The 14,383-nt window shown below is 37.1% G+C and overlaps 1 protein-coding gene across 3 annotated transcripts in view; it reads right to left on the bottom strand.

Moving 5' to 3' along the window:
* The window catches only part of gpm6ba (glycoprotein M6Ba), a 41,217-nt gene that overhangs the window by 6,993 nt on the left and 19,841 nt on the right, over positions 1 to 14,383 (bottom strand). For all 3 annotated transcript variants that reach the window (XM_058380458.1, XM_058380456.1, XM_058380457.1), the window contains exons 2-4: positions 2,448 to 2,634; positions 1,393 to 1,549; positions 298 to 466 (exon numbers count right to left, since the gene is read on the bottom strand). In XM_058380458.1, coding sequence (XP_058236441.1) covers positions 298 to 466; positions 1,393 to 1,549; positions 2,448 to 2,634 — 513 coding nt within the window. The remainder of the gene's footprint in view (positions 1 to 297; positions 467 to 1,392; positions 1,550 to 2,447; positions 2,635 to 14,383) is intronic.

Genomic DNA, 14,383 nt, shown 5'->3' with positions numbered 1-14,383 from the left:
TTAACAATATGTAATACTGTTGTTTCCTATATTATATGTATTATAACATATTCCATTTATTCTCATATAGGTAGTACTTTACATTCAAACACGCACAATACTATTTATCATCACATTTTGAATTCCTGAGGGCACGTTTACGCTAACTGTTCCTTAGGGAACAGATATAAACCCTTATTGTAGCTGTCTTTTTCTCTCTCTAACAGGCAACAAGCCAAGCTCTTTATGGCTGATCAATTCAAATGAGATTGTACAAAGCACTAAGGCTGTATTCTGTTTCACTCCCTTATTACTCACCATACTGCCTCACATCCACACAGATGTTGTCAATAGAGGTGAGGTTAGCGATGGGAGACTTCATGGCGGCGCATGTGGTCCACATGTTGTAGAACAGGAAGACTGGCACAGCGGAGAAACCGAATATGCCCAGCCAAGCCAAGCCCAAGATGTAGGTCAGGAACACAAACTGTTGGAAAAACAGTGCATTTGTCATTTTAATATATACAGTAAAGACACATGTTATAGGTGTAACATAATGACACTATCTATTTCTGTATGATTTTCATTTCATAGAAGTGCAACACAGCATAATGAATGTACAATCTAATATCATTTTAAATATAATACACTTTCTATGGGATATATACTGTATCCATGACTCTTTCTTACATCCCTAGATCATACCTATGAACCATCGTTAAACTACCAGGCGCTTATGCTGCTTTTTGACAAATAAACATATATAAGTCTACACATTTTGTTTATGTTTGAACGTCTTAAGTATTCTTGTGCATATGTCTGGAGCATATTAAACACCTGTACTGCTAGAGTCATTAATAATCCTATTTTTCTGTCTTAACCCTCCATCTGTTCACATCTATTTCCATTCACAGCAATGAAACTGTAAAGGTGGTCTTTAAATTGTAAGTACATTATCCCTTTCCCTCAAATATCAGTAATATGATTAATAGTACATAAAATAGACACATACCCCCAAATATATTGTTTGTCAGATGTTTACTGGTGTTGTGAGGCAAGGGTTCTAAATAATGTTCGTATTGCAATCCTTTATTGAAACATGAACTAGGTCATTTTGACATAACCAGAACATAGGGGTTAATGCAATAATATGGTGACCTAGTTAAGCCTGATCCATGGGGATTAGAGCTACTGCACATGTAAACTCATACACACACACACACACACACACACACAAAGGTTATCAGTGTTATACTAAAGAAAAACTAGACTATATGGCACAAATAGTGCTATACATGTGCTCCAGGGTTGGCCCTGGCCTGCATGTGCATAGAATGTAGAAGTGTGTGTGTGTGTCTGTGTGCGTGTGTGTTCATGTGTTCATGTAAAGGAATTTGTGTGCCCGACTCTCACCATGGCACTGATGCAGCGGCCACACACAGTGGTCTTGAACTCGCTGTGCATTTCTTTGACTGCACTGGTGGTGTAAAAGCCCTCAGCCAGCAGGATGATGCCGTACAGGAAGAAGAAAGAGGCAATGCCATAGATGATGTACTGCAGAATCTGAACACTGGAAAGAAAACACAAGACAGAAACTATGTGTTTACCTAAATAATGCAGGTTTGTCCTTAAATATACATACTGTTTATATAATGCAGCCCAAAAACTGTAAAACTATTTTACTTTACCTAAATTCCTAAAAACTTACTATTGAAATGAAAACATTTATTCACTTATTCACACATTTGTTCAGTTAAATAAAAAACTGGGACACTATATTACTCAAATATTAACACTAATGTGCCCCTAATACGCTAATTATTGTCTCCTAATGGCCCATAACTGCTGATAATTCATGCAGCTGCTATGATTTTAGGATTTAGGACACTGTGTGTCCCCACCTATATTGCGACCCATCATGATTTATTCCTAAAAAAATTGTCAAGAATGATAAAGTAATCTTTGTAACAGAGTGTTGTGGAGGTTCTGCAGTCTGAACCCTATGTCTTTAGCCTGGAGCTCAAAAACAATTTATTAATGAATCTGAATCTATTAATTCTGTCCTGAACTGAAAAATCAGCCGTGGCACAGATCTAGTGGTTGGTTATACAGTGATGTTCACAGGCATTTTGGTCCCACATATTCAGACAAAATATACAAGGCTGCAGCAGATGGTGAAACATAATGTTACCTAAAATACATTCCTATTTCCTGTGCCTCTGTACGTCTTTATGTCCCTCCTTTCTCCTCCTACTCCCTTTCTTTGTTTGCCGTACATATTTCCACATTTCCACAAAACCACGAATGCAACCAGTGAAATGTGAAATGTAAAACATCATAAATGTAAATGGAAACGAATCCGTCATTTTCTGTCACCTTTTTACATACCGTCTGGTATATATGTTCACCTTTAAAAGCCTCATAATTTGCTTGCACATTTATTTCTATCCCCCCACCCCCACACTCACACGTCACCGAGAGTGGCATGGTCGGCTGTGATGTGGGAGAAGTGGTTCTCCAGCATTGTCATGGTGCTCGTCAGTGCCACATGCCCGCATCCGCAGAACAGAGCCACGCCTGAGAAGCACAGGATGGTGGCCACCAGTGAGGCGTACGGCACACCTCCCAGACATTTAATGCAGCAGTCCAAGCAACCTGCAGGCAGAGAAAAAAAAACAAGAGAATGATTATACTGCAATGTTAGATTAGTGAGACACGACAGCAGCCGGCATGACTGTACTCACCACACATTAGCCAAGTTAATGATTTTCTGGCTCTGAGGCTAATGTGTGGCGATAAATGAGGTTAATTAGTATCATTCATCGTATCAACTGCATGCCAAAAGCATCACACACTTCACACATAGCTCTAATGCACGTCCAAAGGAGTAAAGCTTGAGCATCGAATACTGTATGCCTTCTTTAGTTAACTTTGTTAATGTGGAAAATGTGGGCAAACATTTAAACAGTGAAAATATGAGTTTCCTATTAAAGCTGATATTTTAGTTTAGTTTCCTTTAAGAGTCAGAGACACAAAAAAATGTGTCGTCCAAATAATTACAGTCATTTAGAGCAGGTGATCTTATTCAGTTTAACAACTGAGTATGCAACAATGAAAAGTGCTTGGAAAATAAGCACTCTGATAGACAAAGAGTCTAAAACTCTTTCCTATCAGTGCTACAGTGGTATAAGGAATTCCTCCAAAGAACATTTTCAACCAATGGAGGTTTTAACAATATTTGGAAAGGGAATTAAATTTTCCTGGAAAAGGATGCTCATTCCAGCACTGTGGAATGTTACAGTTACTGTACAACCCTCCTGGTAAAAGATCTGCTCTAGATTTGCAGTGTAGGTTTTGACACTTAACTCATCCTCTTCGTGACAAATTCATATTAGTTATTTTCAGATCACCATCTTCAAACAGGAGGAGCTTACAGAGAACATTATGAAAACATTCAGTAATGTGCTGGACTGGCTCTGTCATCAGATTAGGCTGTAACATTACAAAACTAACATGTAGTATTCTAAAAATATGATATTATAAGATTAAATAAAAAATAAAATGCATTTAGAATATCTGTTAACTTTCCTACAAATAAAAATGCTGTATGAATGCTATGTCAGAACAGTCAATAAACTTTCTATTAACCAAAAACAGTTAGCTGGGTCATACCAGTCAAAACAAGTAAAATTAGAACTTCCTTTTCAGTGTAAATTAGAGGACAATGCATTAATATTATAACTGGGTTACATTTATTCCTTTTTATAAATAACACTGAGCAAGGCTTTGAAATACACCCGAAGACCCAGTGGCTTTGACCCTAATTCAAAAGGAAATTATACAGGCACAATGATACAGAAACCAATCTGTACCATATGGATCGTCACAAATTCCCCTAAGATTTCCAAGAAATGTCTTTCTTGGAAATAGCACTGAAGGGAAAGATACTCCAGAACTTTTAAATACTTGTCATTGTCACAATGTTGGCATGGGAAACGTTACAAATCCTAGGCCAATTTAAACATATGAAGAAGAAGAAGAAGAAGAAGAAAAAGGCTTATATATATATATATATATATATATATATATATATAACACCTAGTGAAGTATAATACTAGCATTATTATCTATTTGCCTATAGTACCTGTTTAAAGGGAAAGCTGTTGAAAATGGCTATGTCCCATACAACATACTAGCATACTAAATAGTATGGTGAAATAGTACACAGTTTATGGTTAACTGGTCACCTACAGCACTATACATATGAATGCAGCTTTTTGTCAAATAGGGGATTTTGCATAAGATCTGAATCACTTCATTTTGTTCATGAAATGATATCACATTGCAAATTAATTATGAGCAACCCCTGATAAATTTGCTGCCTATGTTGGAAAACATACTTAAAAATACTTGGTATATTCACAGGATGCACAGCATGCTGACTTCTGCAAAAGCAGACAATGAAGCAACTGTTTAAATTCATTACTGAGCGAAGTAGATGAGTCAAAATCCATTATTTTGGTGCATACAATGAACCATCATGTTAACATTTGGTGTATGCAAAGAAATTAACTTGTCCCTCAGTGATACAGAAATAAATCTTTGGCATGGCAAATAAACCAAACAAAGCCAAGAGCTATAACCCAGGACAAAACACAGATGTAAAGTTAAGTCCTTGAAAGCTCTGAGTCCTTTGACCCACTCATCCAGTTAGTGATGCAAATTTATTTCCAAGCCATATAGTCACCCTGAATATACACAACCATCTGTTCCACAGCGTTGCCCTTTAATGCATCCTGCAGCACTGCTGCAATCAGCAGGAGCCATAAAAGTCTAACAAATTAACCTGTGATTAAAGTTATTGTTAATAGACAATTTATGGTTTCATAAAAAAAAACTGGACAAAATGGAGGAAAAAGGAGGCAAGCATTATAGGAAAAATGAAACAATTGAAATTTAGGTTTGTTGAGATTCAAGGATGGTGATATGGGCAAGATGGAGACAAAAGACAGAGAGGGGAGATATCATGTACTTTGATCATTTGGATCTTATATAATAGCTGTTAAAAATAGGTGTGCTAAAAACACACACACACACACACACACAGAGGCATACACACAGATTGAGAATAAAAGAGGGTGTTACAATCACATGCTCTTGCGCATTCCACTTTAGTGTTTCCATGGAAACCCTTTTCCATCGGCATCCTGAACACTTTCCAATCACAATGAAGCAGACACCGTGTGGAAACGGGCGCTTCCTCTCTGTCAAAAAACCCTTTACTGTACAGTCATATGAAGAAACACTCTTAGAAATCTGTCATTAGAAGTGATCACTCTATTTGAATCACTGTTGTCACCACAACATGCACTACTTCACATCATCTTAATTTATCACACAGGAATATCTGCATAGAGGTTATGCTCTCTTTATATCTCGTTATACTCTACAGCACTTGTACAGTGTCTTTCATATGTATAGTTATTGGCACTCGTACGTCATCCAGTTTACAGATCCTCTGTTCTATCTGCTATGTTGCACTGCAGTGTTAAATACACACTATTAAAGGTACAGTCAGTAATTCTGGTAAATGAGTTAGTTTGGAAATCCAAAATTCACATTCCAACATATACAGCCTTTAAGCATTTCAGTGATCCTCACAAACCACACATAGAATGCTAGAATGCTTGAATGTTGCTCTTTATTTTGTTGATGAAAATGTAGACAGAAAAGATTTTTACCATGACAAAAAAACCATGATAATTAAAATAACTAATAACTGGTAAAAAGAATGGCTCAAAATCTCAATAGGACAGAAATCGATTTAGTTTTTAAGACATATCTGTTGAAGAAAGTGTGAAAGGAAAGAGTTAAGTCTGAGAAGCAGTGGGTGCTGAGTGAGGAGTGAGGAGCTGAAGTTCTGATGAGTGATTACATAAGAGCATGAAGGAATGTTACATAATTGATTTATCCAATTAAGATTCATGGTGTGATGAGGCAAAATGAGATTTGGTGGCCACACTAGCTGCCTATATAGACAGTCAAACTCCAGTACTGGGCATAAATAAGGTTTTAGAGTTAAACCGGTCCAACAATTACCATCCATGTACAATAATATAATTTGTTAGGACATTAATCAGAGTCTACAGGTCCACTGTACCATGTCAATAAACACAGTTTTATTTTACATATGCTAAAAAGTATTGGTATATTATAGTAATATTAGATCTATTTTTTTTTAGATTGGTTACCTATATATTATATCAAAATATAATGCTGCAACATATTGCGTTTATTCCTCCCATTACAGACATAAATGTATATCTATTAAGTAATTTTTAATTCTGAAACTGTTGGTGAAATCATCAATAATAAACTGCCTAGAGAGGAATCTCTGGTCTCTGTGGTACCACAGGTTCTATAAGAGACGAAAAAACAAAGATTTATGTGGACCTCCAACATCCTACCAATCAGGACACGTCAATCATGTTGCCGGTCAATTCATAGCACTCTCCCTCAGGTATTCTAACCTTTAAAACAGAAAAAAATGTCTGTAACATTTAGCTTGAACTAACTTCTGGCAGAATCACTGACTAAACTTTTAAATAATAAAAAAGAACCTCAATTGTGACAAAATACTAAGGCTAAAACCAAACTAGCTGTCAGTAATATGGGTTAATGGAAGAGGAGAAGATTTCTATATTGATATGGCTGACGGAGAAATAGCTATTCCTCCTCAGCGTCATGGACTGAATTACATGTCCATATATTTTTTCCCCTGTTCCCAACAGGAGCCATAAAAGTCTGTCAAATTACAACTGACTAAACTTTTAAATAATAAAAAGAGCTTCTAATCTGTCTAGCGAAGAACAAAACCACATATTGTTATCACATTACCACTGCTTAACAATCCATTAAACACTTTATTGCGCTTACTGTAAATTGCTTATGATTAATAAGTTGTCAGCTTAAACATTCCCTATGACATAAGCACAAGTTCTTTCACATTTGCAATGGTCACCTATGGAATTCTTTACACTCTTTCTCATCCCTCTCATCTGCAACGACAGTTAGAAAGTGAACTGATTGGATAGATCTGCTTCCCAATGTATAGGAAATCAATGGCTTACACATTACAGCAAATGTTATGGGCCAATGAGTCACTGAATCATCTCTTTAATAAAATGGACATCATTATTTAGTCTACATAATTCATATTTACATTCTGCCACGCATTTATCTTCTCACTCACTGACAGAATTACAACTCAGTTACACGTCTGATTTTTCCTACCTCCTGCTGCAAACATGTGTGTGTAAATTGCTGCTACCTGAGGGCTCTGTGCTGGGAAACTAACGACATAACCCACATTAAAACAGCAGGCATACCAGGCTCTTAAACATTATTGCTTCTTCTGATGTACCTAAGATTAACACCATCAATAAAGCAAACTTTCCACAGGAACATTCTCCGAAGGCAAGATAGCGAATAAAAACGATCTACAGTGGCTTATGAAGGACAGACTCCCAGGCCGACTAAGGCCAAAAGGGAAGGAGTTGATTAACGTAAACGTCTGAGATGGCACTGCTCCTGGTTAGGAGATCAGGTCAGCTTTCATCTCTGTCATTTTATTTAGCATTTAGATTCAGCCTATGTCGGGTGAGTCAGGTCAGATCAGGCTACTCTGACCTGACTAACATTACTACAATATTAACAAGAGGCTGCATGAGGAGAGCAGATCTCGATATTTGGAGCAGAAATTATTCAGAAGACCGTTATCACTCTAGGTTAGCATCTGAGTCTGAGTGCACAGGAGCGTGATCGCATGGTACCCAACAAAAAGTTTTAAGTTTCATGTTTATTTGTCATATGAACAGATGTCAGTGGCAGTACAATGAAATGCTTAGGTGAGGCTCAGACAAAATACAGCAACAAATTTAAAGCAAAAACCTAAAGTAAAAAATAAAGCACTTGTACAGCACATAGTACATATTATATACAGTATATGTGTGCATATCTATTTATATATTAGCATTTAGAGGCGAAATGCATGTAAAGTGCAAATAGTACTGACTATCAATTGTACAGTCCCAGTATGTAACAGATTGTGTGCAAGTAGGTGCAAAAGTACTGATAATTCTGTAGACTCATTATGTTGCGTGAGCAAGTGGTCTTTATTTTCATCTGAGTGGAAGCAGGCGGTCGGATATGAGGCTCATGGGACAAAGACAGGCCATTTTTATTAAATGGCAGCATGTTGAATGCAGAACGTTGTTTATGTGATGTTGTCTGAAGGATTTACTGTGTTCAGAAATCAGGGTTCACTTGGTCCTGTATACGGCCACTGTGGTTTACATGACTGATTTGTTTATATCTCGGGAAGTAGAACCAGCAACCATGTTTGTCAGAAAACATTGTAGGCAGGTACACACAAAATAAGTCCAGTGAAAATGTGCCCATGTTGTTGCTGAAGGCTGCAATCTGTCTCTCTGCACATCCATGTCTGTGTGTCATTTTTTGGAAATAGAAAGATATATAAAACAAGATATAATCAGTTGTATGAGCAAATTTCACAGAATCTCCAGATTAAAGACTATTAAGAGTTTGGGGGGATCAAAATATCACTCAAAATGACTCTTTTGGCCATGTGTATTGGCAACAATTTCTGATACTGTTAGCTATACAAGTCGATATCAGATAAAAATATTTTTATAGGGATGCCAACATACATTTTCTGTCAAAATTGCTAAAAACAGGACTTTCAATTTTGGCTGAAAAAGAAAAACAGCTGAAAAACATTTCCTTGTCAATTTTGCTTAGATACGTTAGCACCTGTCATACATTACTGAACATTCTGAAAACATTTTCGAAACCAAGACCAATTTCAGTTTTGATCAAACTAGTGTTCTAATGAAACAGTCCTAGATTTTAAGAAACGATTGCATGGAAAAATAACCATGCTGTATCCAAAAGGCTTCAAAGAGGCCTGGCAACAATCTGAAAACAATACAAAAGACTTCCTCTCTCCAGAGCTGAACACTAGGCTCAGTGTGCGTCTACTGCAGCTTTCTGAAGGCTTTCAGCATGTTCCGCTGTTTATCTCTGATGTTCCCCATAAAGCTGAAAAAAAAATCTGTTCCCTTGGAGAGCAGTACAGTCGAGTCAGTGCCAGACAGTCTGGACCAAGAATTAGTGAAATGAAAAAGAAAGCATGCGAGGAAAACAAGCAAACCAAGAGAGAGAGACCGAGAGAGCGAGCGAGAGAGAAGCAGAGTGAGCAAAAAGCATTTTTCGGCCCAGGGGCCAGTGAAAAGCGGTTGTCATGGAAGCATGTTACCCATGACCCAATTGAGCGCAGTTGACGGTCTCAGCGTTGCCACAGTTTCCACACACTTCCCACACACATGTACCCCCAGGGTGTGTGAGAGAGCGAGAGTGTCAGTGTGAGAGAGATACAGCACAAGAGTGAGAGAAAGCGAGGCAAAACGTCTATGTGTGTGAGCTTGACTTTAACCAAGGATATAGTAATAAACAGCAGAGGGTGACAAGCCACTTGGGTGTGTCCTGAACCTGAATGATGCCTGCATAGACTGTAACACGGAATCACAAAGCTAGCGTATATAAATTCTTGTTCATCATGTCATTTTATAACAAACCAGGAACAACAGCACAAAGGAATAAATCACAGCCAGACGTTTTGATACGGCTTAATGTGAGAAACGTTACCACCCTGAAATTAATTATTTTCCAATAAAACCATATCCCAAAGTTTTTCCCTTATTTTATTTATACACAGATGGTGTGCATGTGTTGGTAGGCTAGAGGAGGGTGAGATGGTGCCCGTTTTGCTTTTCAGCCCCTGCGGCTCCGATATTTTGTGAACGGGTCTGCAAGCGTTGTTTGTTCCATTCACGAGAAGAGCAGTTCTGTGCCACTGTAATTGAGATACTGCATACTTTTACCGTTACTACATGTAACATATTGTGCATCATATTCTATTCTATTTTATTTCATATTACTTCTGTTAATTCATATGTTCATAATAATAATAATAATAATAATAATAATAATAATAATAAATATTATTATTATTATTTTTATTTTATTTATTTATTTTTTTTATTATTATTATTTTGATTCATCAACAGTGGTGGCTTAAGCAGTTAAGGCTCTGGGGTTGTTCTTCAGAAGGTTGGGGTTCAAGACTCAAGCTAACACTATTTGGCCCTTGAGAAAGGCACTTAATACTCTCTGACCCCCGCTTCCTAACCTGCGATATGTAAAGAAAAGTATTTCAGTGTACTATAATGTATATGTAACAAAAATAAAGGCTTCTTCTATTTTTAATGTAGTTTCTTAAATGTAGTTTATTTATATGCACATGTTAAAGAGGAATAGCCCAGGTTTTTTTTTTACTGCAAGTTGTATACTGTATAGAACTGTGTAGGTGAAAAATAAAATCTCTACAATAGTGTGAATGAAGAGACAGCAGTGACCAGTTGTACAATCACACAGGAGTCCAAGAGAGCCTCTTGGGAGAAAGTTCCTTAGTGAGGCTGTACAAATTCTAGACTCCTGTTAACTCATGTATATAGAAGAGGGCAGTTAGTACAGTTGGCACCTCCAGGGGTGTTTAGCTGCCCTATTACACTGCAGGAGCAGCAGTTTGGAAAAAAAATGCAGTGTCTGGGTTCCTGTACTGTATCTATGTTTGGCAGACACAGTAGTTTGTTGGATCTATCCACATTTGACCACATACTCATTTAGGAGAAAATCACAATGATTTTATTGAAAAATGTTAAACTAATCCAAGCAATTCAATTATTTTTTTATTGTCACATAAAATAATTATACGAGCCCATTTAGACAAGCCCCGAATTTAAATCTTAATCCATCTATGAAAATGCGACTGAAGCACTGGCTGACTTTAATGCTAATTAATGGACTTTCCACTGTGTGGTTAACAACGTAGCATAAAAACAAACATCTTTATTCAAACGGCAGTGAATATTTAAAGGGCAAACATATATCTGCCAAAGGCCATTCCCTTTTTAGGATTTGTGCATATTAATTTGCCGGACAGTTTTCTTCCTGGGAAAGAATTCTCTCTCAAGCGAGAGAAACATTGAAGCACTGTCAAATACATCTGTTCAAGCTGTTGGAACTTAGCCATAGCTCTTTGTCCTAATGGATCATGGTCCTTGCTTCTGTGTAATTTGCAATCAGCAAAAGAATGTGCCTTATCTAGAACATACTATTAGCCACAGACTGAACAGATCACACACACACACACACACACACTACGCCATTATTCTGAAGCAGTGCTGGAATAGTGGTGAGTGGTGCATAAGAAGAAATGAGACTGTGGTACAAATTTGTGGTAGAAAACCAATTTTTTTTCCCAGCTTGTATCTTCTAGCTAGGATGATGCTGAAGATTATGACTAAAAGGCAAATTATTAAATTAACCCCTATTTAATGAATAAGGCAAAAGAAAGCAGCAATAATTCCCCACTTTTTTGATTTATTTCACTAGCTCTGTAACAAAATGTGGGACTCATTGATCTAGAATAGAGCTCTGGGGACATCTTTTTCTTAATGTACATCCTAGAAAATGTACACCATAATGTTTACCTATCTGCCTATAAATTCACTCTCACTACAAATCCTGCTAAATCTTTCACCTCACTTGTGTTATATCTTTTGCTAACATGCTGTTAGCTTTATAAATTTGCAAACAATCCTATTTTATACTTTTATTCCCTTTGATTTATCACTCAGGCAAGCTTGTGTTTGCTTTCCACCTTCAGGATTCCCTATGCCCTGCATGCATGGAGTTTTTATGTTCTCCACATGCTTCAGGGTTTCCTCCAAGTACTCTGGTTTCCACCCCCAGTCCAAAGTCATGCATTAGAGGCTGATTGGCATCTCTAATTTGTCGGCAGTGTTTGAGAAAATATGTGCCCTATGATGAGTTTGTTCCCCTGGGATAGACTCCAGGTTTCCTGCTACACTGTGTAGTATAAGCTGTACTGAAAATGGATATATAATACTCAGATTTCTTTATCACAACATAAAAACATATACCAAAGTAATTTGTACAATAATTTGCGTAATTTTAGGAATCCTCATGCATAATCATCTAAGGAAAGATTTGATACTGGTTATGAGTTTCTAACTATTAATGTGAACAGGGCATAATAAAGTATTCTGATCTCATATCAAATGTTAGAATCTGTAAATGTCTAGGTTTGTAAGAACAGAGGAACACCAACACCAGATACTCTCTACCACACCTGACAGCTAAGTCAACTGACAAACTTACGTGATGTACAGCTGAGAGAAGGATGGCCATCCTTCCAGTCCAGTGAGCACAGCCACGGATGCCTGGCCATTGATGACTGTGTATTAGTTACACAGTGACCTAGTTTCCCATAAACCCTGACAGCATTCAAAAATAATCTCTTATTGCAATTAAATATAATTTTAAAATATACACACAATTCACAAATATGATTACAACATATTAGACATTATTAAAAGTCCCCTTGTCTTATATTTCATTTTCACATTTTAATATATCATATTTTAATGCTTTCCCTTTTCCTGTTTTTTTAATCTCCTTTAATGCTCTATGAAGCATGTTGTATATAGTGTAATCTGATAATCTTAAGTCAAGTTTTCATTTTTGATGCTGGCATAAAAACAAGTTTTGTGCTAAATGAGGCAGGTGTTTTGTTTATCAAACAGGAAATTCCACTTCTTGCGTCTGTGCATCTGTCTTTCTGTACATGCGGCTCATGCTCTAACCACATTCCACATCACTGCATAAAAACTAACATGATACAATCCCTTTAGCACAAAACTATGCCGTTGCTATGTAGACTATGTAGACTACTGATCCTTACTTATCCTCACTGTTATTCGGGTCTTGATGCATCAATTTATAACAATAGAGGTCACAATCCGGCTCGCTGAAGGACAGAGTGCGTTTGGTAAATGGCTGTAATTAAGTACAAAGTGTTTAAAGTGGTCCCCCTTTCAGCACCATCAACCCAGACTGATCAATGGCCCATGGTGTGGTTTTAGTCCTAGTACTGTAGGAGTGTGTGTGTGTGTGTGTGTGTGTGGCCTCTAGCTCTTCATCGGCCATTCTGTCTATATTTATCAATGCAGCCAGTCTTAAACAGCTGTTCAGGTCACCACTGTTTCACCCTGCCTTCACCCCTTACTCCTACACACACACACACACACACACTCACACAACTGCATATACACACAATCATTTGAAAAAAAAATCTCTGAAACTTGTATTTTGACTCATTTACGCTTTGTATCCTTAACAATTCACTTGGTTTGCACTAGGTCACACTACATATTTTATGCACTATATATCATCAAAATGACAATAAGAGCTTCTTGACTCTTGACTTGACCATGGCAGCAACATGTAAACTGATACTTGCAATTCTTTCAGGTTTCACAGCAGACACTATACTTCTAGATATTCTCTGGTAAGTATTCGCAGTGAATAAGCACGTAGTTACAATCCAGCATAATCCAGAATGGATAATATTCTTACTTTTTTTTTTTTTTTTTTATCATTCATTGTATTTTTCTCTGGTTAGCAAGGTGGACACTAGCAGGCACTCTTTGAGTGATCTTAACCTGTTGCCAACACAACGAGAATATAACAGCAGCTTAGCATTTGTAAAACTGTAAAACAGATAGTATAACTGACCAGTGCGTCAGTGAGGTTTCTAAAGGATACCTATTGTTAGCTATGATTTAGCTATTTATTTAGCCATATCATCTGAAGTGGCTGTCTGTATTTCGACAACCGTGCAGTAATTTGAATTGAATATCACAATGCTTATTAAAATGTTGTTGTTTTTTTACCTTTCCTTGCATACACTCAGCTTCCTAACAACTAGCCCCTTCTCTATATCTTTAACACTGGCAACACAACAGAGAGATTCAGATATAACATCCAAAATGGGGAGCGGAGAACAATGCAAGTACACAAAGATCCACTCCAACATGGAACCTCTTCTCATTACTGCTGGTCTGAGCCATGGCAAACGTTCAATACTTCATCTTATGTAAGGAGGCGTTTAATGCCAGCCACTTCAATTAAGCCCTGAAATAACACAGGCTTGGTTTTAATAGATGCTCAATAGCCATAGTGTGTCCAACTTGATCTATGTTAAAGTTCTGAAAGAGATTTTAAAGACTAAAGGCAAGGTTATTGAGGGTGCCTGTTAAAAAGGTTAGTATTTTTCTTATCATTCTGTTTTATCACTAGAAATGATGGGAAACTTCAAATTACAGCATCCAAGCCTCAATAATTATCAAAAGCATCGACTTTTCTAAGCAGTATGGCTGCCACATGCCTTTTCTCAAAC

Source organism: Hemibagrus wyckioides, linkage group LG26, assembly GCF_019097595.1.
Source record: "Hemibagrus wyckioides isolate EC202008001 linkage group LG26, SWU_Hwy_1.0, whole genome shotgun sequence".
Lineage (NCBI taxonomy): Eukaryota > Metazoa > Chordata > Actinopteri > Siluriformes > Bagridae > Hemibagrus > Hemibagrus wyckioides.
The sequence above is the reverse complement of the archived record's forward strand: the minus strand, read 5'-3'. Positions and strand labels throughout refer to the sequence as shown.